Source organism: Colossoma macropomum, unplaced genomic scaffold (assembly GCF_904425465.1).
Source record: "Colossoma macropomum unplaced genomic scaffold, Colossoma_macropomum, whole genome shotgun sequence".
In the NCBI taxonomy this organism is placed as follows: domain Eukaryota; kingdom Metazoa; phylum Chordata; class Actinopteri; order Characiformes; family Serrasalmidae; genus Colossoma; species Colossoma macropomum.
Window position 1 is genome coordinate 1316241 of NW_023495303.1, and position 25704 is coordinate 1341944.

Here is a 25704-nt window from a genome sequence, read left to right on the forward strand (position 1 = left end):
CTTCGGATTGAAGGAGAATGTGTTTCATATGATTCTGTCTAGAACCTTTTTGAAAAGGGTTCTATATAGCACCAAAAAGGGTTCCACACTTTTAAATAAGGTGGTGCTTCAAGGGTTCTTTAGTAAAGAAAATGGCTCTTTATAGAACCATGAACGCTCAAAGAAACCATTCATGATTAAAGGGTTGTTTGCATCATGAAAGGGTTCTTCAGACTGATGGAGATGGTTCTATATAGAACCTTTTGAAAAGGGTTCTATATAGTACTCAAAAGGGTTCTTCTATTGTTACAAGCTTGACACTGTAAAAATAGAAGAATGCTTTTGGGTGCTATGTAGAACCCTTTTCAAAAAGGTTTTATATAGAACCATCTATAGCACATTCATGCATATTTTCCATTGATCCAAACAACCCTTTCATTAAAGATCATTCATTTCAGATCCCTGTTAAAAGGTTCTTCAGATTGATGGAGAATCATGCAAAGAACACTGTAATCATGCAAAGTGTTCTTGGAGTGTTCATGGTTCTATCTAGAACCATTTTCTTTACTAAAGAACCCTTAAAGAACCGTCATTTTTAAGAGTGTACCAGTGTACACCCTTCATTTTTTTCGTTTCCAGTCAAAAGTGCCCACCCAGACCTCAACATCACTCAGTGTGTCTGATTACTTCAGAAAATGGTCAACCAACTTCTAAGACTGAACTTTGGAGGTGTGTCGCATCTGTGTTGCACTGTTCGCAAAGACTTTGCTTCACTCCTACCACAGCTTGCATTATAGGAGGTCGAAACACAGAGTAGTTTGAGAGCGTGTTCCTGTTCCTTAACGACGGCCCTTCAGGTGGATCAGCGACTGGTTTAAGAAGGCAGATAAGAACGGAGACGGCAGGATGAACTTTAAGGAGGTCAGAGACTTGCTGAAGATGATGAACATGGACATGAATGAGGATCATGCACTCTGCCTGTTCACGGTAACAGTAAACAACAGCAAACAACGCTGACTGTGTGAACACATGATCTCTATATTATAAGTGTCGCAACAGGTAACGAGTGGTGCAACCGTGTAAGTGTTGGCCCTGTGATCAGGAGATCTCAAGTTCAATCCCTGGTGATGCTACAGCCGTCCGTGGCTGGGAGTCCAAGAGAGCACAGTTGGCCTCGCTCTCTGGGGGGTGGTAGGATGGTCCCCCGTCTCGCCCCATCACTGAACTGGTATCTGTTAGCTGACGTAACAGATCTGGCGGTTAGTGTTCTCCTCCAAGTGCGTTCGGCTGTCCAGTGACGTTGCGTGAGTGGCAGTTCGAAAAGATGCGGTGGAGCTTCACAGGTCTCGGAGGAAGCCTGTGCTAGCCTTCTAGCACTGGTAGTATCGTGTAACTGGGGGAGTCCGAACTAGTGGGTGGAATTGGAAACCACTAAATTGGGGAAAAAATCTCGCCCCCCAGCAGAGCTCTATATATTGCTTATATACCAACATGTATTTTGTTTGGGTAAAGAACTGGGGCGTATTTTACAAAGCACAATTTCTGTTTAGCTGGATACACAGAGGTGTCATTTACCCTGGGGATGTTTTTAGCTTTAAGGCTACGTTCACATTACCAGACTGAAGTGGCACAAATCCGATTTTTCGCCCTAATGTGACTCAGATCTGATGTAGTCAGGGCTGTGTGGACACGCAAATCTGATTTTTCATATCTGACATGAGCCACTTTCATATGTGGTCCTAGATCGGATACATATCCAATTCGTGGCCGTGCGACCTTAATGTGACGCTAGAAGTTAAAGCCTGTAAACGGTGGAAAAGCAGCTCATCTCACCTTTTCCAGGTTCATTTCTCTCTAATAATGAAACTGAGAGCTGATCAGAGTTAATTACCTCTCAGCGAAGCTCGTTCTGCTTGTTAGTTTGTGCTGATGATGCACGTGATTCATTCACGTGACGTTACTGAGTAGGATGAGCTCATGCGGGTCATTTCGGTTCGTTCACATTAATGACAGATTTGACTCACTTACCTAAACGAGTGTGAACCATCATGACAGAGAGGTCAGATTTGAATAAAAAAATCGTATTTGAGCAATGAGGCTTGTAATGTGAACATAGCCAAAAAGCGATGCTACAAAGCAGGAACGGGTGAAGGGTTACTCCAGACTAGGAGGCTCCACCACATCTTTTCAATTGGCCGCTAATGCAACCTCATTGGACAGCTCAACACGCTTGGAGGAGATTGCTAACCATTAATTCTGTTACGTCAGTTACCAAGCGCCCGTGTTGGCTAGCATCACGTTAAATGATGGAGGGGATAAGACCAACCTACCCACCCAGATAGAGAGGACAGTTATGCTATCTTGGCCTCCCGGCCACGGACGGCTGTGGAATCACGGGGGATCGAACTCAGAGCTCATTATACTAAAATTAATTTCAGGACTTTATTCTAATGATGTTACGATGAGTTCATGTGGTTCACCAAGCACTTAATGCAGGGTGTTCGCAGCTACTGAACTAATATCTGACTGATAAACCCATGACTGATTTGTCATGAGTTTGCATGAGTTTCAAATTGCAGTTTACATTTACACAACCCTATTTTTGCTCTTTGTGAGGTGTTATGTATGTTCAGTAGTAACATATACGGCTGTACTGTGTACTCTGCAGAAGGCGGATAAGTCTCAGTCGGGCACCCTGGAGGACGACGAGTTTGTGCTGTTCTATAAGATGCTGACGCAGAGGGAGGAGGTGGACAAGATCTTTCGGGAATACTCCAGCGATGGACAGACGCTGTCGCTCCGAGATTTGGAGGAGTTCTTGCGAGAGGGCCAGTTGGAGCAGGAACGAGTACAGGAACACGCCATGGAGCTCATAGAGCACTACGAACCATCTGACGCAGGTACATGTCTCACCTGCAGATTCAGTACAGTCTCTGATACGACCATTCAAAAGCGTAGAAGCACTGTGTTTTAATAATACACAGCCAGTTTGTTTGTTGGTGTACGTGTAGTTTTGATTATAGTATGATGCTAATAATCTGTTACAAACTGTTATTAAACATTCAGAATACCTCGGTAAAAACTAGCAGATGCAGTGTGTGAAATACAACCTGGTATTCAGAGGGTCCCACGTTGGCTGGCTACTCCAGCGTTGGTGGGCTGCTAGCTCACTCACCATAGTGGCGCTGATGCTTCAAATGCAGCAAAATGTTTGTTTGATCAGTTGTTCTTCTGTAAAGTCTCTGTTCTAGTGTGGTTCTGCGCTCTTCCTCACATTAACTGAGATCTTCCTCACCTCCTCTTCCGTCTTCAGTGTGAGAAATGAGGAACAGTCACTCTTCACTCCAAACTCTTGGGAAACTGGGAGAGTTTTCAGATTTACAGATATGCTGTGGCACATTGGGAATCCAGGCAGAGTTACAGTTGATAGGCTATGAAGTAGAGAGATTCCCAATATTGTGAGGCATTCGCCTTGATGGAACTGTGTGGGTGGGAGCGGGACAAATGATTCCGATTTTCTGCGGGAACGGGATGAAATCTTGTGGGTGCGGGTGGGGAGCAGGACTGAAAAAATAGTCCCGTGCAGAACACTACTAGGAAGGACCAACTGGTTGACCCAGTCTGGTACAGCGCCACCCTGAGGCAGAGCAATGCTGCATCTCTAGTTAGTTAAGAACACCAAATACAGAAGATGATTGTGGGTGAAGCAGCTAAACAGTGAACTTCAATGAATTGGCATTTGAGTGTCTGACGGACAGCATAACATTATAGAATTTAGATTTTGAGACATTCCGGGGGGTCCAGGAGGTTAATTAGGAGGTCCCGGACCCCCAGGACCCCCTGTATTTTGCACCTTGAGTAAAAGTATATACGTCAAAATGAATATGATTTGTGAAAGAGACAAATTTTAGTAGAACAGAAAATATAAATATATTAGCAAATAAGATTTTTTTTTGATGAATGTGTGAAAAACAGTTTCCAAACACGGTTTTAAGTTTTTTCAGTGTTCTTTAGGAGGCTTAGTTACAGCATGTCAAAACTGACCTCCTGGCCGTAGTAGCCTGGCTAGCTCTCAATATGAGTTGTTTATATTCTTCCAAATAGGGCTACTCTAACCCTTGTTGTGCCCTCAAAAACTGAAAAATTGTACAAGCCATTTAAAAATCTACCATTATGTCTTCTAGCATATAATGTTTCAATCCACACTGCAAATAATTATTAGAGGTGGGTGATATAGCAAAAATATAATATCGCAGTTCTTCAAAAAAAGGTTCATGATACAAGATATGTCACGATATTTATTTTTTCAGGCAAAGAACAGAGAAAAAGAGCCAGTAGAGCTACATTTTTTTTAAAATACCATCAAAATGATATTTTTCCAATGTTTGGCACTAAATCCAGTCAAACGGGGCTAATATTGCTCTCTTTATAATGACACATGTAGTTCATCAGTGTCTACAAGTACTGACGATATACACGATATGTTCAGAAAAGCGTATTTTATCATGATAATGATATATATCGTCATATTCCCCAGCCTTAGTTATTATTGAATGGCATAACGACAATTAACATATGTGATTCCAAACTTTTGAGCACCTGCAGATACAGACACAAGAGACTCCCTCAGCTTCGCTCCTGTTTCACCCATCTCACATCTCACACGCTGACTAAAATGGCCTGGCTCCAGCGTATCTCACTGATCTGTTGAAGCGTTACGGCCTGTCCTGACCACTTCGTTCAGCTGAGGCAGGCTTACTGCTTACTAGCATCACTTACAGCTCAATTGGTGGAAGATTACTTTCTTATTTAGCTGCTAAACACTCTGAAACAAAAAGTTGCGTTCAGTTTACTTGATTCACATGTGTACACTGGCTTCACACGAATGGAATATGTTACACCAACTTAATTACTATGTGTAAGTGCTTAAAGGTGCAGTAAGCGATTCTGGAGAGCGATTGTTGATGTTTGAACTCAACATCGACACAAATATACCACTCCCTTCAGTAGCTCCGCCCCTGGAATTCATGGACGCGCATCGCGAAGGAGAACGACACTGCATTTGCATTACATTTACATATCGCTGTTGTCGAAAGAAAACCTTGTATCTCCAAAATGGTAACTTTACAGGAGAAGGAAAAAACATACTTTACTTTTAATGCAAGTCTATGGAACCAGAATTTTTTCAAAGTCATTTTGAGCCTTTTCATTTGGTCCATTCATCATGAAATTTACACACAATGTATAGGACCATGGGTACTTTCAAACTATGTCATAAAAACAAAAAAGACATACAAGGTTTTCTTCCGACAGCAGCGATTTACGGCATTTGGCAGACGCTGTTATCCAGAGCGACTTACAATTTCATTATTTTTACACAGGGAGGTGAAGGTAAAGTTAGGAGTCTTGCCCAAGGACTCTCATTGGTGTAGTGTAGAGTGTTTGCCCAGGCGGGGATTTAACCCCAGTCTACAGCATATAAGGCAGAGGAGTTATCCACTACACTATACAACCATTGTAAGTTGTCACAAAGAAGCGCTTGACCCGACATGATTTGAACACGAAACCTTCTGATCTGGAATCAGACACGCTGCAGTTGCGCCACGAGGTCCTGGGCTAGCAAACTTACTTTTTAGATCTTCGTGGCCATAAAACGTTGCAAACGTTGTACGGGACAAATGCGGTGCTGTAACGTTAAAGCGAGCAGCCACACAGCAAATAATGTTTTAATTATTAAAACATCCTCATGTACAGGAGCACACATACAGGAGTCTCACCTGGAGTCAAAATGATCAGACACCTGCGCCGACATGACAAAAACGAAACCTCAGATACAGGCAGCCGTCTCACTGGCGTACGGTTACCCCTCTCACTCGGAGACATAAAACACCCTCAGATACAGATATCACCCCTCACCCGTCCCAAAAGAGAGGTTCCTGCGTCGCTCGCAGACGTAAAACACCCTTTACATTCCCGTATTTAACCCTACACTGAAAATGGTTCTGTATAGAACCATGAACACTCAAAGAACCTTTTGCATGATTCAAGTGTTGCCATGGTGACCATTTGCGAAAATGGATGATTATGAGAGGAGAGCTTTAGCAGTGAATGCTGTTATTTAAGGTGGAGAAAGGCGGAAGGACTCTGCACTTGTTTATTTTTGTTTAGATAATTCTGGGTTCGTCTGGACTTCAACAATGAGATGTTTGGCGTCTGTGGCTCCCAAAAAAATAACATCTGGTTTATTTCACTGCTGTGGTTGATGGCGGGGAAGGCTGGGAAATTTGGACTCTCATGAATCGCTCTTCCCGACTGTTGCTGCTGCTGGCGGTAGCAGAATTTTCTGTCGCTGCTCCGTTGAAAACAATAGAATATCTGGTCTTTTCCGACCGTCCGTCTACTGTCAACCTGCAATCATTGATCTAGGTCAGGCGTCGGCAGCCCAAGTGTTAAGAAGAGCCATTTTGTTCTTTCAGTAAAAATCGAACCACCTTGGGAGCCACAACATTTTATGTCCATTTTACCATCTTGGCTGTAAATTTGTCTCAGTATGTGCTGATGTACTAGTAAAAGCTAAAAATATGATATAAATTAAAATACAGACTTACTTTGCTTTAAGCTTTAGCTCAGCTACAGCTGCTTTTCTCACATCTCCAGCAGGAAACTTTATTTAAAAGAAGAACAGTTTCTTGTAAAATGTCTCTCAATGTTTGGTTTTTCTGAGGCTGAAGTCGCTTCTCGTTCGCCAGCTTCTTGTTCGAATTCCCCCGTTCCACCTTAAATGGTGCCTGAGGCGCCAAAATGTAACTGCGGCACCATTTAAGGGGATTGAAAGGGAAAATTCAAACAAGAAGCTGGCGAATGAGAAGCGACTTCAGCTTTGTGAATTTTTAGTGTTTTAGTTTCAGTTTCTCGTTGCAGATTAAACGTATCAGGAAACCAGCTGGAGTGATTATAAACACAAATAAATCCATTCGTCTCCAAATTATCGATGTTCATCTTAAATCTTTCTCTTTGCCTTTTCGTAGCTACTAGCTAGGCGAGATTGATGTCTGTGTTGCTATGGTGACCAGCAGTCTGCACTGATCTTCAGGGTTAAAGGGTGAATTAGCAGTTCTACATTAACTGCAGTGTTTAAGGCCATTTATTACAAAAGAAACACAGTGTCTCTCTGGCACACATAATGGTTCACATTACCAGGTTGAAGTGGCACAAATCCCATTTTTTGCCTTAATATGACTCCGATCTGATCTGTTTTCAAATCCGACCTGAGCCACTTTCATATGTGCTCCTAGATCGGATACGTATCCGATTTGTGGCCATGTGACCTTAATGTGACGCTCAGATCGAAATTCATGTGCTTTTTTTCCCCACTGCGCCATCATTCAGCGTTACCATGGCAGCAGTGCCAAACAGAAGTTAAAGCCTGTAAACGGTGGAAAAGCAGCTCATCTCACCTTTTTCTCCTTCGTCTCGCTCTAATAATGAAGCTGAGAGCTGATCAGAGTTAATTATCTTCTCAGCGAAGCTCGTTCTGCTCGTTAGTTTGTGCTGATGATGCTCATGATTCATTCACGTGACGTTACTGAGTAGGATGTGCTCATGAGGGTCATTTCAGGACGCGGTTCGTTCACATTAATGACAGATTTGAGTCACTTACCTAAACAAGTGTGAACCATCAAGTCAGAGAGATCGGATTTGAGCCAAAAAATCGGATTTGAGCAACGAGGCTTGTAATGATCTTTTTGAAGGCTTTTTGATTGCTTTTAACAGCTTCTGCAGATAAATCAAGCGCAAGTATAGCCAGCTTCATATTGGAATGTTCCATTCCACCTTAAATGGTGTAGCGGTCAGGCACTGGAACGGAACTACTGCACCATTTAAGGTGGAACGGAAAATCTTCAAATATAAAGTTGCTTTTTAATTTAAGTTCAGTAGTAATTTTCCCATTTTTTTCATAGTGCACTACTCTGTCATGGTTATCTGTGTACTGTGGATTTTGTATTTTAGTTGGAAGAGTAAAAAATAATAATAAAAAATTAATATAAAGCCATACGCTGCTAAAATGCTGTCATTAAAAGGCTGGAGTACTGTTTCCATTACTCAGTGTTGCGGCCCTAAATTAGCTGAACAATGCAGACTGACTTGTTTAGGACTTAAAGTTTAGGGCTATTGACTCGGGACTCGACTTGACACTCGACTGTACTGATTTATTGTACTATGTACAATTTTACTATTTTTGTACTATTTTATCTTCTCCCGCTTCCCTGCGTAGCTAAGACGCGTCAGGCCATGACGATCGACGGCTTCCTGATGTACCTGCTGTCGTCGGAGGGCTCCATCTTTAAGCCAGCCATGCAGCAGCTGTATCAGGACATGAGCCAGCCGCTCTGCCACTACTTCATCTCCTCCTCGCACAACACCTACCTGATGGGGGACCAGCTCCGGGGGAGCAGCAGCGTGGAGGCGTACATACGGTACACGAACACACAGCCCAAACCCGGACGGCAGTAAAAGTGCTGTTACCTCAGTGTCCACCTCCTTGTTTCTACGCTCATTGTCCATTTTATCAGCTCCACTTCCTATATAGGTGCACTTTGTAGTTCTACAGTTACAGACTGTAGTCCATCTGTTTCTCTGATACTTTGTTAGCCCCCTTTTACCCTGTTCTTCAGTGGTCAGGACCCCCATGGACCCTCACAGAGCAGGTACTATTTGGGTGGTGGGTCATTCTCAGCACTGCAGTAATACTGACGTGGTGGTGGTGTGTTAGTGTGTGTTGCGCTGGTCTGAGTGGATCAGACACAGCAGTGCTGCTGGAGTTTTTAAACACCTCAGTGTCACTGCTGGACTGAGAATAGTCCACCAACCAAAAATATCCAGCCAACAGCGTCCTGTGGGCAGCATCCTGTGACCACTGATGAAGGACTAGAGGATGACCAACACAAACTGTGCAACAGCAGATGAGCTATCGTCTCTGGCTTTAAGATGTAAAGTCAGAGACGATAGCTCATCTGCTGCTGCACAGCTCATCTGCTGCTGCACAAGGTGGACTGACAAGGTAGGAGTGTCTAATAGAGTGGACAGTGAGTGGACACAGTGTTTAAAAACTCCAGCAGCACTGCTGTGTCTGATCCACTCAGACCAGCACAACACACACTAACACACCACCACCACATCAGTGTTACTGCAGTGCTGAGAATGATCCACCACCCAAACAGTACCTGCTCTGTGAGGGTCCATGGGGGTCCTGACCACTGAAGAACAGGGTAAAAGGGGGCTAAGAAAGTATCAGAGAAACAGATGGACTACAGTCTGTAACTGTAGAACTACAAAGTGCACCTATATAGTAAGTGGAGCTGATAAAATGGACAATGAGTGTAGAAACAAGGAGGTGGTCATAATGTTATGTCTGATCAGTGTATTTGGGTGACCATTGATTTCTAGTGTTTGTTAGCACCGTTAGCCGTGTGGGTTCAGCGCTAAACAAATGAAGGGTCATTCTACAGAAACGTCCATTTCTGTGTCCCTAGCGTTTACAGATATATTACACTTAAAAACATGTTAGGGTTACAATTCATTTATAATTTAAAATAAAACAATAAGTTATTTTAACAGTTACACCTTCTTGAGCCTCAATTTAGCAATATTGGTTTTAAAATCAATTATCTAGAATTCCAGGCACCACAGAAGAGCTCGTCCCCACAGTCATGTGAAAAGGCTGAGGCCATATTTTGAAAAAAAACCAAAAAAAAACACGTTTTTCTGCAATGTTAAGTACAGTAATTTAAACATGAGTATGAAATATATAAATTAAATGACATAAAGAAAACAAAAGCCAAACTAAATATTATGAAATATATAATGAAAGTTGTGGTCCCCAGGAGTCGTGTCACTGGTGTTACCGCATAACAAAAAAATCTCGTATTTTGAAATAAAAGTCACATTGATGACATCACTCGACTTCATTTTACCTTTGTTCTGAGGATCTATGAAGAAAAGCTCATGGTGAGTCCACTGTGTCTTTCAGTTATCAGAGATTTTCTCATTTAGCTCATGATTTCATATGAAGCTTTTAGCTGAAGTCACTGTAAAAAAAATAGAATACAAATGGATTAAATTCCATATTTTAGTGGATATTCCATGATTGACAACATGTGGTTTGATGCTCTGTAGCAGTTATTGTGTAAAATGTATTTTTCATTAAAAATGTCTCTGGTGTTCCTTTATTATGTGTAACACCAATGAGGACCAGTAAGACCAGTGACTCCTATGGAGAAATAGAAAAGTGGACGTTTCTGTAGAATGACCCTGAAGCAAAATTCGGATGCCGAACCTGTCTTTGATGATCGACAATGACTGGTAGATTTTTGAAAGTTCGATTTTTTGTTGAACTATCTTGTAGGTTAGATATGTTCAGTGCATTCAGAGTGATATGAAGTGCAAAGGTCCTCAGAAAGGAAGTATAACCGGAATGTGTGTGTGTCTGTGTGTGTGTGTGTGTCGTGTGTGTGTGTGTGTGTGTGTGTGTGTGTGTGTGTCAGGGCTCTGAAGCGCGGCTGCCGCTGTGTGGAGGTGGACAGCTGGGATGGTCCGAACGGAGAACCCGTCGTTTACCACGGACACACTTTAACCTCCAAGATCCTGTTCAAAGACGTCATCACTGTAATCGGCAACTACGCCTTCAAAGTACTGACCCTTCTCTCTCTCTCTGTCTCTCTTTCTCTCTCTCGCTCTCTCTCTCTCTGTCTCTCTCTTTCTCTCTCTCTCTCTCTCTCTCTCTCTCTGTCTCTTTCTCTCTTCTCTCTCTCTCTCTCTCTCTCTCTCTCTCAATGTGTCTGTCTCTTTCTTCCTCTCTCTACTCGCCTTACTCTCTCTATTATATTACTTTAAACTTCTGATCTCTCACTTTACTCCTCTAATCTCTCTTTCCACTCCTCTAATCTCACTTTGCTCCTCTAATCTCTCACTTTACTCCTCAAATATCTCAGTTTACTTCTCTAATCTCTCTCTCCACTGCTATCATCTATTCACTCCTCTAATCTCTCTCTCTCCACTCCTCTAATCTCTCACTTTACTTCTCAAATATCTGTTTACCCCTCTAATCTCTCTCTCCACTCCTCTAATCTCTCACTTTACTCCTCAATTATCTCAGTTTACTATTGTAATCTCTCTCTCCACTCCTCTAATCTCTCACTTTACTCCTCTAATCTCTCTCTCCACTCCTCTAATCTCTCACTTTACTCCTAAAATATCTCAGATTACTCCTCTAATCTCTCTCTCCACTCCTCTAATCTTTCCGTTTACTCCTCTAATCTCTCTCTCCACTCCTCTAATCTCACTTTGCTCCTCTAATCTCTCACTTTACTCCTCAAATATCTCAGTTTACTATTCTAATCTCTCTCTCCACTGCTCTAATCTCTCACTTTACTTCTCAAATATCTCTGTTTACTCCTCTAATCTCTCTCTCCACTCCTCTAATCTCTCACTTTACTCCTCTAATCTCTCTCTCCACTCCTCTAATCTCTCACTTTACTCCTCAGATATCTCTGTTTACTCCTCTAATCTCTCTCTCCACTCCTCTCATCTCTCAGTTTACTCCTCAGATATCTCTGTTTACTCCTCTAATCTTTCTCTCCACTCCTCTCATCTTTCACTTTACTCCTCAGATATCTCTGTTTACTCCTCTAATCTCTCTCTCCACTCCTCTCATCTCGCAGTTTACTCCTCAGATATCTCTGCTTACTCCTCTAATCTCTCTCTCCACTCCTCTCATCTCTCAGTTTACTCCTCAGATATCTCTGTTTACTCCTCTAATCTTTCTCTCCACTCCTCTCATCTCTCACTTTACTTCTCAAATATCTCCATGTACTCCTCTAATCTCTCTTCACTCCTCTAATCTCTCACTTTACTCCTAAAATATCTCAGATTACTCCTCTAATCTCTCTCTCTCCACTCCTCTAATCTTTCCGTTTACTCCTCTAATCTCTCTCTCCACTCCTCTAATCTCACTTTGCTCCTCTAATCTCTCACTTTACTCCTCAAATATCTCAGTTTACTATTCTAATCTCTCTCTCCACTCTTCTGATCTCTCACTTTACTTCTCAAATATCTCTGTTTACTCCTCTAATCTCTCTCTCCACTCCTCTAATCTCTCACTTTACTCCTCTAATCTCTCTCTCCACTCCTCTAATCTCTCACTTTACTCCTCAATTATCTCTGTTTACTCCTCTAATCTCTCTCTCCACTCCTCTAATCTTTCACTTTACTCCTCTAATCTCTCTCTCCACTCCTCTCATCTCTCAGTTTACTCCTTAGATATCTCTGTTTACTCCTCTAATCTTTCTCTCCACTCCTCTCATCTCTCACTTTACTTCTCAAATATCTCCATGTACTCCTCTAATCTCTCTTCACTCCTGTAATCTCTCACTTTACTCCTAAAATATCTCAGATTACTCCTCTAATCTCTCTCTCTCCACTCCTCTGATCTTTCCATTTACTCCTCTAATCTCACTTTGCTCCTCTAATCTCTCACTTTACTCCTAAAATATCTCAGTTTACTTCTCTAATCTCTCTCTCCACTGCTGTAATCTATTTACTCCTCTAATCTCTCTCTCTCCACTCCTCTAATCTCTCACTTTACTCCTCAATTATCTCTCCACTCCTCTAATCTCACTTTGCTCCTCTAATCTCTCACTTTACTCCTCAGATATCTCTGTTTACTCCTCTAATCTCTCACTTTACTCTAATCTTTCTGTTTACTCCTCTAATCTCTTTCTCCACTCCTCTAATCTCTCGTTTTACTCCTCAGATATCTCTGTTTGCTCCTCTAATCTCTCTCTCCATTCCTCTGATCTCTGTTTACTCCTCTAATCTCCCTTTTTACTCCTCTAATTTCTCTCTCCACTCCTGTAATCTATTTACTCCTCTAACCTCTCTCTTTACTCCTCCAATCTCTCTATTTACTCCTCCAATCTCTCTTTAGTCCCCTAATCTCTTTATTTACTCCTCCAATCTCTCTCTTTACTCCCCTAAACTCTCTAATTACTCCTCTAATCTCTCTCTTTACTCCTCTGTTCTCTCTCTTTACTCCTTTAATCCCTCTAATCTCTTTCTTTACTCATCTAATCTCTCTGTTTACTCTTCCAGTCTCTCTCTTTACTTCCCTAATCTCTCTATTTAATCATCTAATCTCTCTATTTACTTCTCTAATCTCTCTTTTTGCTCCCCTAATCTCTCCAATAACTCCTCTATTCGCTCTCTTTACTCCTCTGTTCTCTCCCTTTACTCCTCTAATCTCTCAATTTACTCCTCGAATCTCTCCTTACTCCCCTAATCTCTCTATTTACTCATCTAATATTGCTTTTTACTCCTCTAATCTCTCTATTTACTCCTATAATCTCAGTATTTACTCCTTTAATCTCTCTATGTACCTCTCTAATCTCTCTCTCTTTGCTCCTCTAACCTCTCTGTTTACTCCTCCAATCTCTCTCTTTACTCTTATAATTTCTCTATTTACTCCTATAATCTCTCTCTTTGTTCCTCTAATCTCCCTGTTTACTTCCTTGCAAAGTGTTTGCAATGCCATTGCAAACACAGTGGATTTTGCGAGGGAGCGCACAACATTTTGCAAAGGAAAGCAGTGTCATTGCTTCTTTCCACCTCGGCCCTCCTCGGCCCCCCTCGGCCCTCAGGGGCTTCATATTCTCTGCATTTCTGTGCTTCTGTATGATTTATGTATTTCTCTGGAATAGGGAAGGAGGCTAATGTGGTGCAGTATGAGTTATATGAACTGCACGTGACTGACTCGCTGTGCCTTCCTCAGGTTCAGATGTGTGACGGAGCACTGAACACTCTTACCAGTCTGTGTGTGTGTGTGTGTGTGTGTGTGTGTGTGATGGTAAAGTGATACAGCTGGTCAGCCGCTCTCTGGCAGTGTATTAGCTGCTAGTGTGTGGTTTTGGGTGTATCCTTTCCCCTCATCACTAATTAACACACACACACAGAGCATTATCATGGCTGCTGTGTATCTGGCTGTGTTGAGGCAGTTGAGGTGTAACGACTCAGAAAATTCAGAATTTAATGTGATGCAGCACAGTGGTGTCTTAATTCAACATATTTCCTCTTACAGCAAATATTATATGAGTTTCAAAGTTTCAAAAGTTCAAAATTGTTAAGATGTAAACAAAGTCTGTCACAGTGGTTTGGTGTGAAATGCTCAGAATTGCTGGTGGTGATAGGAACCAGACATCCACCTCTAAAAGATACATCAAAGAAAGCTATTACATGAAATGGTTATGAATTCACTGCGACATTGTTTTACAATAGTTTTGAGAAGATTTTGGCCTTAAAATCCATTCGTGGTGGAGGGATACATAATAGGCAGGGTGTTCTGAGGCAAAAAGTAGTCCCCAGATTTATCACCATTTCACGATCATCAACATTCCATATAAACTCAGAAGACTGGTGTGGGTTCACTGGTGGTTTTGGACAGTAAATAAAACGTCTATATTTGTGTTGTAGTCATGGCGACCCCTGGTTCCTATCACCACCACTGTAAAGACATCTGAACCATTTCACACCAAACCACTCTGAATGACTTCCAGCCGTCAACAGTACAGCCATACAATACAGTACATTACGGTACATTGTTGTTGTTTGGCAGAACTCGCAGTACCCGGTGATCCTGTCCATAGAGAACCACTGCAGTGTGGAGCAGCAGAGGACCATGGCTCAGCACCTCACCCGCATTCTGGGGGACAAACTGCTGAGGAACACGCTGGAGGGCAAAGCCAACAGCGGCCTACCCTCACCTGAGGTCAGTCACAGCAAAGATCTGTGCGAAGATCTCATGCGACACACGCAAACACAGTGCTGCTCCCAGAGTCATAATGGATCAATACAAATATAACTTATATAGTGTGTTCTAGTCACTGCCTTCAAAGGCAGCTCTCTTGTTGGGCAGCATTCTAACCGAAAAGGAACCTTAGTAGGCATCGCATTTGGGACTGTACTCCAGAGCCATCATACGTCATAAGTTTCACTGCCCTGTACATGTTTTATCTGTTGACTCGCAGTCACTCGTTACCTTACACTCACCTCCGACTGTAAAGGTGCATCGCCTCAGTGAATAAGGTCGGCTCTGAGTCTGCAGCAGCCGTTTTCCTGCATTGACACTGTTGTGGAAATGGCTGATTTAAGGACTCGTGATACACTCGACTCGGCGCCTCAGATAAATACAGATAAACGTGACTAGCTTGAGAATCATCTCAATTTATTCACTGTCCTCATCCACCTTAACGAACCTGCTTTATTTCTGACACACAAAGGATAAAACCTACGTATAGTTTTGCACAAAATGCACTCAGAAAGAAGGACTGCACACAGTCTGTTAAGCTGCTAATATACATTTTATTTTATGCATTCTCAAATGATTTACGAGCTCCTGGTCTGAAATTTAGCCGTCAACATTCACCTCACACTTTTGTGACTGTGACTGTGGAAGCACAGCAATACAAGACAAGCAGAGCAGGCGAAAATAAGCATTTGTGGTTTTTAGTTTAAAAGCATTTTATTTTCTAAACTTCTACATCGTCCAGCAAGTTGAAGTATTTTTCATTGTTCAGGGAGAACGTCAGTCTGTAGCGCTGGTTTCGCTGTGTTTTTCCCCAAATACGCTCGGCAAGTCGGCTGCTTTCAGTTGTTTGGTGCAGTTTTCTCCCCGAAACTGCTCCTCTTCCAGCCAGTATTTTAAACTAGACCCCCTCTCTTGTTTTAAAGAGCCAGCGCGTTTACACAGCTAGCCCACAAGCTAAGCTAACGAACGTTAGCTTCACCTAACGAGTTACAAATGCAGCCTGTCCGGTCACCTTAGACCACACCACAGGAACAACTTCTGGAGATCTACGAACATGAATATGTTAAATACTTTACACAAATACAACAACCAATCAAAACAGTAAAGACAGAAGTCAAGCAATAACTTACATTTGTCGACTCCTCGGTCGACAGAAACGGCCGCCTCGTCCACCGTGTTTATCTAACTGAAGCGATGGAGCTCTCGGCCGGTCAGCAGGTTAACGGTATTGTGGAATTGCCTTCGCTGCGAAGGATACATGCGATGTTGCCTTCAGATTTGGTCAAAATAAGGCACCTTAAAAGGCAGCTGCCTTATGCTGCCTCCCAAATGGGACAGGCTTCGTCTCGGTAGGCGCAAATGCTGCCTACTTAGACAGCTGCCTCCCGATTGGAACGCACCATTAATTATAATACATACAGTGCGTCTCAGTAAGTTCATACACAGTCGTTTGTCATGTTAATAATATTTGTCATTTTATATACAGTTATAACTTGTGCAGCATAGATTTAATTATCATAAACTAAATATTGAAAGGTATTTTAGATGTTTTATTCAATATCTCAACAAGAAGTTATTGACTGATAAATAATATACTGTTGTTATTTATTTACAATAATTATTGTAAATCAGCCACACAGAACATTCTGGATATTTCACAGTTTTCTCTGTCGTTTTATGTACTGAACAGTGCTGCTTAGCTTAGCTAGCATGCTGCCAGCTCTGTTCACCACAGAACAGGTTCGATTCTGACTAACAAAAGCTTTGCTGACACAAATTTAGATGATAATGACTCAAATCTGAGGAAGCGAAGTCGAGCAGCTGATGTCAGAGGAGCAGAATGCTGAAATTAAACCTGTTCTCTGGAGCTGGAGCCTCCTAGCTAAGCTAATGCCAGCCAGCTCCTCTCTCCTAGCTAACTTAGCTTAGCTGAAGAGATCCAGACACCCCAGTACGGCTTCAATTCGACCACCCGCTGCTCTGCTATCACAAATATAGATGATAAAAACTTATAAAAGTGAGACTGAAGTCAACTGATCAATGCTGGAGTGACAGAAAGCTGAAATTGAACCTGTTCTGTTGTGGTTTAAGTTGTAGCCTGCTAGGCTAAGCTAATCCGAGTGTACAGCGCCTCCCACTGCAGTACAGGCTCAGTTCTAGCGAACCGATGCTGAAAAGCACCTGTTTAGAGGATGAAGACTCATTTCTGAGACCACAAATTCGAATATCTGGTGTTGAAGTGACAGAAACATAAAAATTAGACTTGTTCTGTGGTGCTTTGAGTTGTACCCTGCTGGGCGAGGCTAATGCTAATGTAGCTAGCCAGCTACAGGTGAAGCCCACTGCAGTACAGGCTGTTTCAGTAACAGGTGCTCAAATGACACCTGTTTAGAGGACAAAGAAGGTGAGAGCTCGCCGAGAGACGGAGTGACGGATGGAATGTATTTATATCTATGGGTGGTGTGTGAGTAGCTATTAGCCTGTTAGCAGTTAGCCACTCGTTTGTGTAGTTTTCTTCAATATTTTCTGGTTCTGATTTAAGATTAAGATTTACTGACCCTCATTAGTCCCACAACGGGGAAATTTCACCTCTACATTTTGACCCATCCATGAATGACCCACTAGTGAAGACACACAGTAAGGGGCAGTGAGCACACTTGCCCGAGGCAGTGGGCGACCCTATCCACAGCACCCGGAGAGCAGTTGGGGGTTAAGTGCCTTGCTCAAGGGCACTTCAGTCACGTACTGTCGGCTCAGGGGATCGAACTGGCGACCTTCCAGTCACAGGGCTGGTTCCCTAACCTCCGGCCCACAACTGCCCCCTTCATTTAGCAGCAGATGGAAAAAGAAACAGTAACGGGTCTCACGAGTCCGGACCAGCGTGGGACGGCCCAGTACGGCCCTGAGAACCATTTGGGTCTACAGTAGAAAAGAAGCCACACAGTACCGCTGATGCAGTGATGTAATGGAATCCTTTCTGACCCCTTTACAGTGCTAACTCACCTAAACACAAACACACGTACACACGGACGGCCCCTTGCAGCGCCGAGGCCCACTGACCCCTCAGGATCACGCTCACTTTCTCCCCCGACTGGCTGGGCTTCGGCCATATGATCTGCGTTCCCTGCATTCACTGAGATGCTGAATTATTAACACGCACAATATTATACATGCACACAGACGCGCTGCATCATAGTAGAAGACCGTCATTCATCTTCTACAGTGTGGCTGACCCTAATCCCACTGTGTTCTCAAATGGGTTATAGATCACCACTCAGAAGGTTTAGAGTTACTGTTTTCAGTGCCGGTTTTGTTTGTAGATTAAGGTTTAAATTATTATGATATACTTGTCCTTTACAACTTTACAGGTTTCAAATAAATAGTAGGACACAGCAGGTGAAAGTGGCCCAAATCCGATCGTTTTCTTCATATGTGACACAGTTTCGTGATCTGTGTGTCAGTTTAATTCAGATTTGAGACGCTTTCATATGTGGTACTGAAATCCGATACGTATCCAATCTACGGCAATGCGGCTCAGTCTGAACAGCCAGATCGGAATTCATGCGGCTAATTTTGTGCTGCTGAGACTCATAAACATTTAGGCTGATGTTTCTGCACTAAAAAAAAAGAAGAGATGTATCCAAAACCCTCCGTGTTTGAAGAGATTTAGAGAGAAATGTCCGAACGCGGCTGCAGGAGAACGAGGCTGCAGCGTCAAAGAACAGTTAAAAGTCTGAAAGCAAAGTTTAAAGAATCTGAGGTCACGAACCAAAGAAGTGACCGCGCCATTTTTACAGTGAGCTGAATACATTCTGGGTGATGAGCCCAGCTGTCAGTCAGTGAAGCTTCATGATGGCTCCTGTGATGCTGGTGAAGATGAAGCTGATCCTCCGGGAGCGACTGGCGTTCGTTGGCGGTCGTGATTGTTTACCTCTGGATGAGCCGTGAAGCTCTGTTCTTCTGTGCATGCGGGTCAGTTAAGCGTGATCTGTTAAGACAGATGTCGCATACAGATCACATTTAAAAGATATTGTGAACAGACAAACAACAAAATCAGTGAGAAATAATAGATTTGGGCCACTTTACCTGCTGTGTGAACGCAGCCTAAATGACTGAGAAAGCTGTAGAAGATAAGTACATTAACTGACTGAAACAAATAGACTTAGTTTTAAACCCATTTTCATATCAGGGTGAGAAGTTTGTGCAATATGTATTATATTAATACCACCTACATTAAACAGTATTAACTTGTTGACAAAAAAAAACAGAGCTCCCCAAAAAATGGGTATATATTTTTCAAAAACCAAAAAAATCTCTCAGTTTCAATAGTTGATATGTTGTCTTTGCATGTTCAATTAAATATAGGGTTAAAATGATTTGGCCATCATTGCGTTTTGGTTTATTTACATTTTGCACAGCATCCCAACTTTTTGGAAACAGGGTTGTATATGCTTATATAAAATGGGGGGTGGGGTTATGTGCTTGTATGTGTGCAGGACCTGAAGGGTAAAATCCTGCTGAAAGGGAAGAAGATTGGCGGTCTGGAGGAGAGTCTGAGTGGGGTTGTGGAAGATTCATTGGCGGCGGAGGTCAGCGATGAAGATGATCCTGCAGAAATAGACGAAGAAAACGACATCGTCCGCCGCAGACCTAAGGTGGAGCTTTCTGGCTTCGTGATTCAGACTGTTATTACCGTTTTCAGCCACACTTTAGCCCAAAGATTTTAATACAGGGTCAGTAACCACATAAATAAAGTACTATTCAGGTTAGTTTTACACGTAACTGTATAATCACTGTTTCTCAGTAATTTAAGTCACATCTAAATCCGTCATGTCAGTGATTTTTTCGGACTGCGTGCCCCTACAGACTAAAGGTTCTGGTGGCTTTTATCCATAAAATGAACCATAGAAATAACCTGAGTTTATATTAATCCCGTGCAATGAAACAAACTGTAATAACAACCCAGTTTATATTAATCCTGTGGTATAAAACAACCCTTAATAATAACCCCAGTTTATATAAATCCCATACAATAAACTGTAATAATAACCCCAGTTTATATTAATCCTGTGTAATAAACCATAATAAGCCCCAGTTTATATTAATCCCATGCAATAAAACAAACCATAATAATAGCGCCAGTTTATATTAATCCCGTGCAATAAACCGTAATAACCCCCAGTTTGTATTAATCCCGTGCAATAAACCGTAATAACCCCCAGTTTATATTAATCCCGTGCAATAAACTGTAACAACCCCCAGTTTATGTTAATCCCTTGCAATAAATCGGAATAATAACTCCAGTTTAATCCCACGCACTAAAACAAACCATAATAATAACCCCAATTTATATTAATCTAGTGCAGTTAAACAAATAAACATTAATAATCCCAGTTTATATTAATTCTGTGCTATAAACTGTAATAATAACCCCAGTTTATATTAATCCCATGCAATAAACCGTAATAATAACCCCTGTTTAATCTCATGCAATAAAACAAACTGTAGTAATAACCCCAGTTTAAAGTAATCCTGTGGTATAAAGTGAGCTGTAGAAATAATCTCAAATTATGTTAATCCCATGCTGTAAAACAAACCATACAAATGATCCTGGGATATATTAATCCTGAGCAATAAACCCAAGTGTGATAATAACCCCAGGTTATATTAATCCCATGCTATAGAAAGAACTGTAAAATTAACCACAAGTCATATTAGTTTTCTTTTATAAAACAAACTGTAGAAAAAAAACACAAGTTTTATTAATCCTGTGCTGTAAAACCATCCATAATAATAACCCCAAGTTATATTAATCCCAAGCTGTAAACCGAACTGTAACACAAATCAAACTGATATATATATATATATATATTTGTACACACGACTCGGAACATTAAAAAGCATAAGATGAAAAAAACTTTGATTTTATGCAAAAATGTGGACTGTTGGCTGTAAATTCCCATGTTAATGACCTACTTCATGTACTAAGGACAGCTAGGTAGACAAAATTATGAACAAACTAAACATTTAGCTATGTTTTCTATTTGTGAGCAGCTGAATGTTTGTTCATTTTCAGTTTATGTAGTGATTTATTGTCCAGTGAGAATCGGTCATAAACATTACAGATGTCCAGTGGTTAAATTACATTACCCCTATAGAAAACTAATCCTGTCTAAATAGTATTTAAGTCTTATTTAATGACTTATTAGCAACATTGGCCTCGTAGCTCCAGTGCAAAACTGAAGAGGCAAACTTCAGACACCAAACACATCTTGGTTAATCCACAACATTTGGAGTAAGATGGGAAATCCAGAGTATCACTTTAAGTGGCCCAGCTCTTTAGGTGCCTTTAGGCTGTCACCAGAATCCCTCTGTGTGTGAATTTCATGTGTGGTGTGTCACATCATCCTTACATAACCTCCATCGCTGTTACTCACACTCCTCCGCCGTATTCGGTTCCGCCAGCCATGTGTGCTCACCACTTAAAGGACTCTTATTATAGAAAATCTTATTTTCCCTACTTTTTTTTAAATGAAAGAGTCTAATGTAGTATGTAAACATAACATGTTTTAAAACATAACATTTATTTTCCAGTCCGTACATGGAAACATACAGCCTATTTTGAACTTACATATATCCCCCTATTGAGCCATAGCACTTTAGCCCCACCCATCCACACTGACATTAGAAGGAGTATTTCAGCCTGGCCTGCTTTTTTGATGAGGCACAAATACAGGGCAGCCAACCAGAACAGAGCTCCTTTACATATACACTATTTGGCCAAAAGTATGTGGACATCCCTCCTAATTATTGAGCTCGGGTGTTTCAGCCACACCCATTGCTAACGTGTATAAAATCAAGCGCACATCCACAGACTGGCAGGAGAGCGGATCGTCCTGAAGAGCTCAGTGACTTTAACTTTTGGTGACTTTAAGTGACTTTTAAGTCAGTTTGTGAAAATCCTGCCCTGCTAGATCTGCCCCAGACAACTGTAAGTGCTGTTATTGTGAAATGGAAGTATCCAGAAACAGCAGCACTTCAGTGACAACAGGGAAATTCACCTCTGCATTTAACCCATCTGTGCAGTGAAGCACCCACATACACACTAGTGAACACACACACTAGGGGGCAGTGAGCACACTTGCCCAGTGCAGTGGGCAGCCCTATCCACAGCGCACATCAGTGTCTGACCACACAAATGCCCACAAACACACTCCAAAATCTTGTGGAAAGCTTCCCGGAAGAGCTGCAAAGGAGGGAAGCTCCAGATGATGCCCCTGGTTTTGGAATGAGATGTCCAACAAGCTCATACAGGTGTGACGGTCAGGTGTCCACATACTTTGGGCCATATAGTTTAGCAGTCTTAAAAACAAAACAAAGCCAACCTGTTAACCATAAGGGACAAAGAGTGGTTGGAAAAAGGTCATGTAAAATGAATTATGACTGTTTTTTTGGCACACAAACATCATAAGAGGACTTCAAGGAAAAACTGGAATTCAAGAAAAATGAAACACCACATGATATTTTGATGCGCGACAGCCGATGGGACGGGGCCGGGCAGTGGAAACGGACGGATTAACGGGTAATGAAAGATGGATGGGGTGAGTGTGGGGCCGATACCAGACGCACACGAGAAGACGAGAGGAGAGAGGGATATGCTCACGGTGTTATGTATACAGAGAGAGAGAGAGAGAGAGAGAGAGAGAGGAGAGAGAGAGAGAGAGAGAGAGAGAGAGAGAGAGAGAGAGAGGGAGAGAGAGAGGGAGAGAGAGAGAGAGAGGGAAAGGAAGAGATACAGCAAGAGATTGCGATTGAGCTGTAGATAAGAGAGGCAGAGAAAGAAAGACAGGCAGGGTGAGAAGAAGAGAGTAAATGAGAGAAAGAGAGAGAGAGATTAGATCAGGAAGAGGCAACATCACACTTTCCTCGCTCGGCCTCTCTGTGATGTGAGAGGCGTGTGTATGTGCGCGGCGGTGCAGTTTGATGGACTGGGACACTTGGTCGTTTGAACTCTGGGTAATTGCAGTCAGAGATCATGTATCTTCCCCTTTTTTACTGCCTGCCTTGTCTGGTTCACACCATCCAGAAAAAAACTGCAGCGTAAGCTTCACTTTGCATCACTGCCGTTTCTTTGAATTAATGGTTTCGATTTGAGGGAGGAAATAAGGTGATGCCATTCGCCCGTCATAAAAAACATCTATCTGTTATGAATTTGTGTCATTATGACACCTGGGGCTGGGCAATATGGCAATAATGGCCACTTTATTAGAAACACCCACCTTGTGCTTCCACTAGCTGGCCACTTTATTAGAAACACCCACCTTGTGCTTTCACTCACTGGCCACTTTATTAGAAACACCTACCTTGTACTTCCACTAACTGGCCACTTTATTAGAAACACCCACCTTGTACTTCCACTCAGTGGCCAATTTACTGGAAACACCCACCTTGTGCTTCCACTAACTGGCCACTTTATTAGAAACACCCACCTTGTACTTCCACTCACTGGCCAATATACTGGAAACACCCACCTTGAGCTTCTAATAATTGGCCACTTTATCAGAAACACCTACCTTGTGCTTCCACTAACTGGCCACTTTATTAGAAACACCTGCCTTGTGCTTCCACTAACTGGCCACTTTATTAGAAACACCCAGCTTGTGCTTCCACTAATTGGCCATCTATTATGAATTCATGTCATTATGTCACCTAGGTCTGGGCAATATGGCAACAACTAGTGTTATCATGATGTCACAGTATGCTTTCCTGAGCTTCTTGTGAATATCGTCAGTACAAAAACAGGCATGCTTGATTAAAAGAGAGCATAATTAGTCCTGTTTAATTTAGTATTTAGTTCAGTTTATGATAGTATTTCCTAAATCTGACCACTGCAAAGTGAAGTGGAAATATTGGCCTGGGTTCGATTCCCTGGCTGGGCAACCAGGATCCTTTCTGGGTGGAGTTTCCTCTGGGTGCTCTGGTTTCCTCCCACACTCCAAAGATTGGGGGGGTTGGTGCGGGGGTTCCTTTACCTTTTCATCCAGCAATTTTGTGACCATTCCTAACACTGAAGCTGATGCAAGAAGAAGTACACTGAAAGCCTGATTCTGAGTCAGAATTGGTCACAGTGGTGGTGATAAGAACCAGACCTCTAAAAGCTCCCTCACAGAAAGTTACTACATGAAATGGTTATGAATTCACTGCCTGATGACTGAGACACTGTTTTAGGATAGTTTTGAGAAGATTTCGGCCTTAAACTCCATTCATGGAGGAGGGATACATACTAGGCAGGGTGTTCTGAGGCAAAATAGTCCCCAATAAAACTTATTATTTCAGACTTTCCACTATTTTCCATCATCAACATTCCATATAAACTCAGAAGACTCGTGTTGGTTCACTGGTGGTTTTGGATAGTAAATAAAATGACTATATTTGTGTTGTGGCAGGTAGAGTGTCATGTTGCATGGCAGGTCTGTCAGGTAAACCCAGCAGGTGGGGTGTGCGTGCGTCTCGGTGCCAGGTGGAGTCCCTGTCGCTCTGCATAATGTGGGTTTGATGGAAGCCTGTCCGCTGGGATGTTTGTGTGTGTGCGCTTGTTTGATAGCTGTTTATCTGGCTGCAGTTTGAGCACAGAGTGAGATCAGTTTTCCTTTAGAGCAGCTGTGTAGTGGAGAGCAGCATCGCTAATCTATCTGGCTCTGAGCCTCTGACCGTAAAGCTTCGCTGGACACACGCCTCTGTGTGTGTGGATGAGTGACCCACTGGAGTGTGCCTGCTGGCACAGTTGGACTGATTACAGCTACTGATATCACTATAACAGCAATTTATTTCATGTCATCAACAGTAAATGCCACTCAAAGTGGTTTATGTCACAATAAGAGCTGAAAGGCGAATCAGGCACCACTAACTCATTCGTTCATACTCACTGTCCACTTTTTAAGAAACACCCACCTTGTACTTCTACTGGCCACTTTATTAGAAACACCCACCTTGTACTTCCACTAACTGGCCACTTTATTAGAAACACCCACCTTGTACTTCCACTAACTGGCCACTTTATTAGAAACACCCACCTTGTACTTCCACTAACTGGCCACTTTATTAGAAACACCCACCTTGTGCTTCTACTAACTGGCCACTTTATTAGAAACACCCACCTTGTACTTCCACTAACTGGCCACTTTATTAGAAACACCCACCTTGTACTTCTACTAACTGGCCACTTTATTAGAAACACCCACCTTGTACTTCCACTAACTGGCCACTTTATTAGAAACACCCACCTTGTACTTTCAGTAACTGGCCACTTTATTAGAAACACCCACCTTGTGCATCCACTAACTGGCCACTTCGTTAGAAACACCCACCATGTGCTTCTACTAACTGGTCACTTTATCAGAAACACCCACCTTGTACTTCCACTAACTGGCCACTTTATTAGAAACACCCACCTTGTACTTCCACTCACTGGCCACTTTATTAGAAACACCCACCTTGTACTTCCACTAACTGGCCACTTTATTAGAAACACCCACCTTGTGCATCCACTAACTGGCCACTTTATCAGAAACACCCACCTTGTACTTCCACTAACTGGCCACTTTATTAGAAACACCCACCTTGTGCTTCTACTAACTGGCCACTTTATCAGAAACACCCACCTTGTGCATCTACTAACTGGTCACTTTATTAGAAACACCCACCTTGTGCTTCCACTCACTGGCCATTTTATTGGAAACACCTACTTTGTGCTTCAACTATCTGGCCACTTTATTAGAAACACCTACTATGTGCTTCCACTAACTGGCCACTTTATTAAACACCTGTCCACATCAGTGTCACTGCTAGGTTGAGAATGAAGCTCCACC

General features: G+C 42.3%; 1 protein-coding gene across 1 annotated transcript in view; it reads left to right on the top strand.

The window, feature by feature from the left end:
• Window positions 1-25704, top strand: part of plcd4a (phospholipase C, delta 4a) — a 45763-nt gene that overhangs the window by 13362 nt on the left and 6697 nt on the right. The window contains exons 5-10 of the mRNA XM_036562052.1: window positions 837-966; window positions 2648-2879; window positions 8255-8456; window positions 10524-10668; window positions 14645-14797; window positions 19333-19491. Of these exons, the coding sequence (XP_036417945.1) occupies window positions 837-966; window positions 2648-2879; window positions 8255-8456; window positions 10524-10668; window positions 14645-14797; window positions 19333-19491 (1021 nt within the window). The remainder of the gene's footprint in view (window positions 1-836; window positions 967-2647; window positions 2880-8254; window positions 8457-10523; window positions 10669-14644; window positions 14798-19332; window positions 19492-25704) is intronic.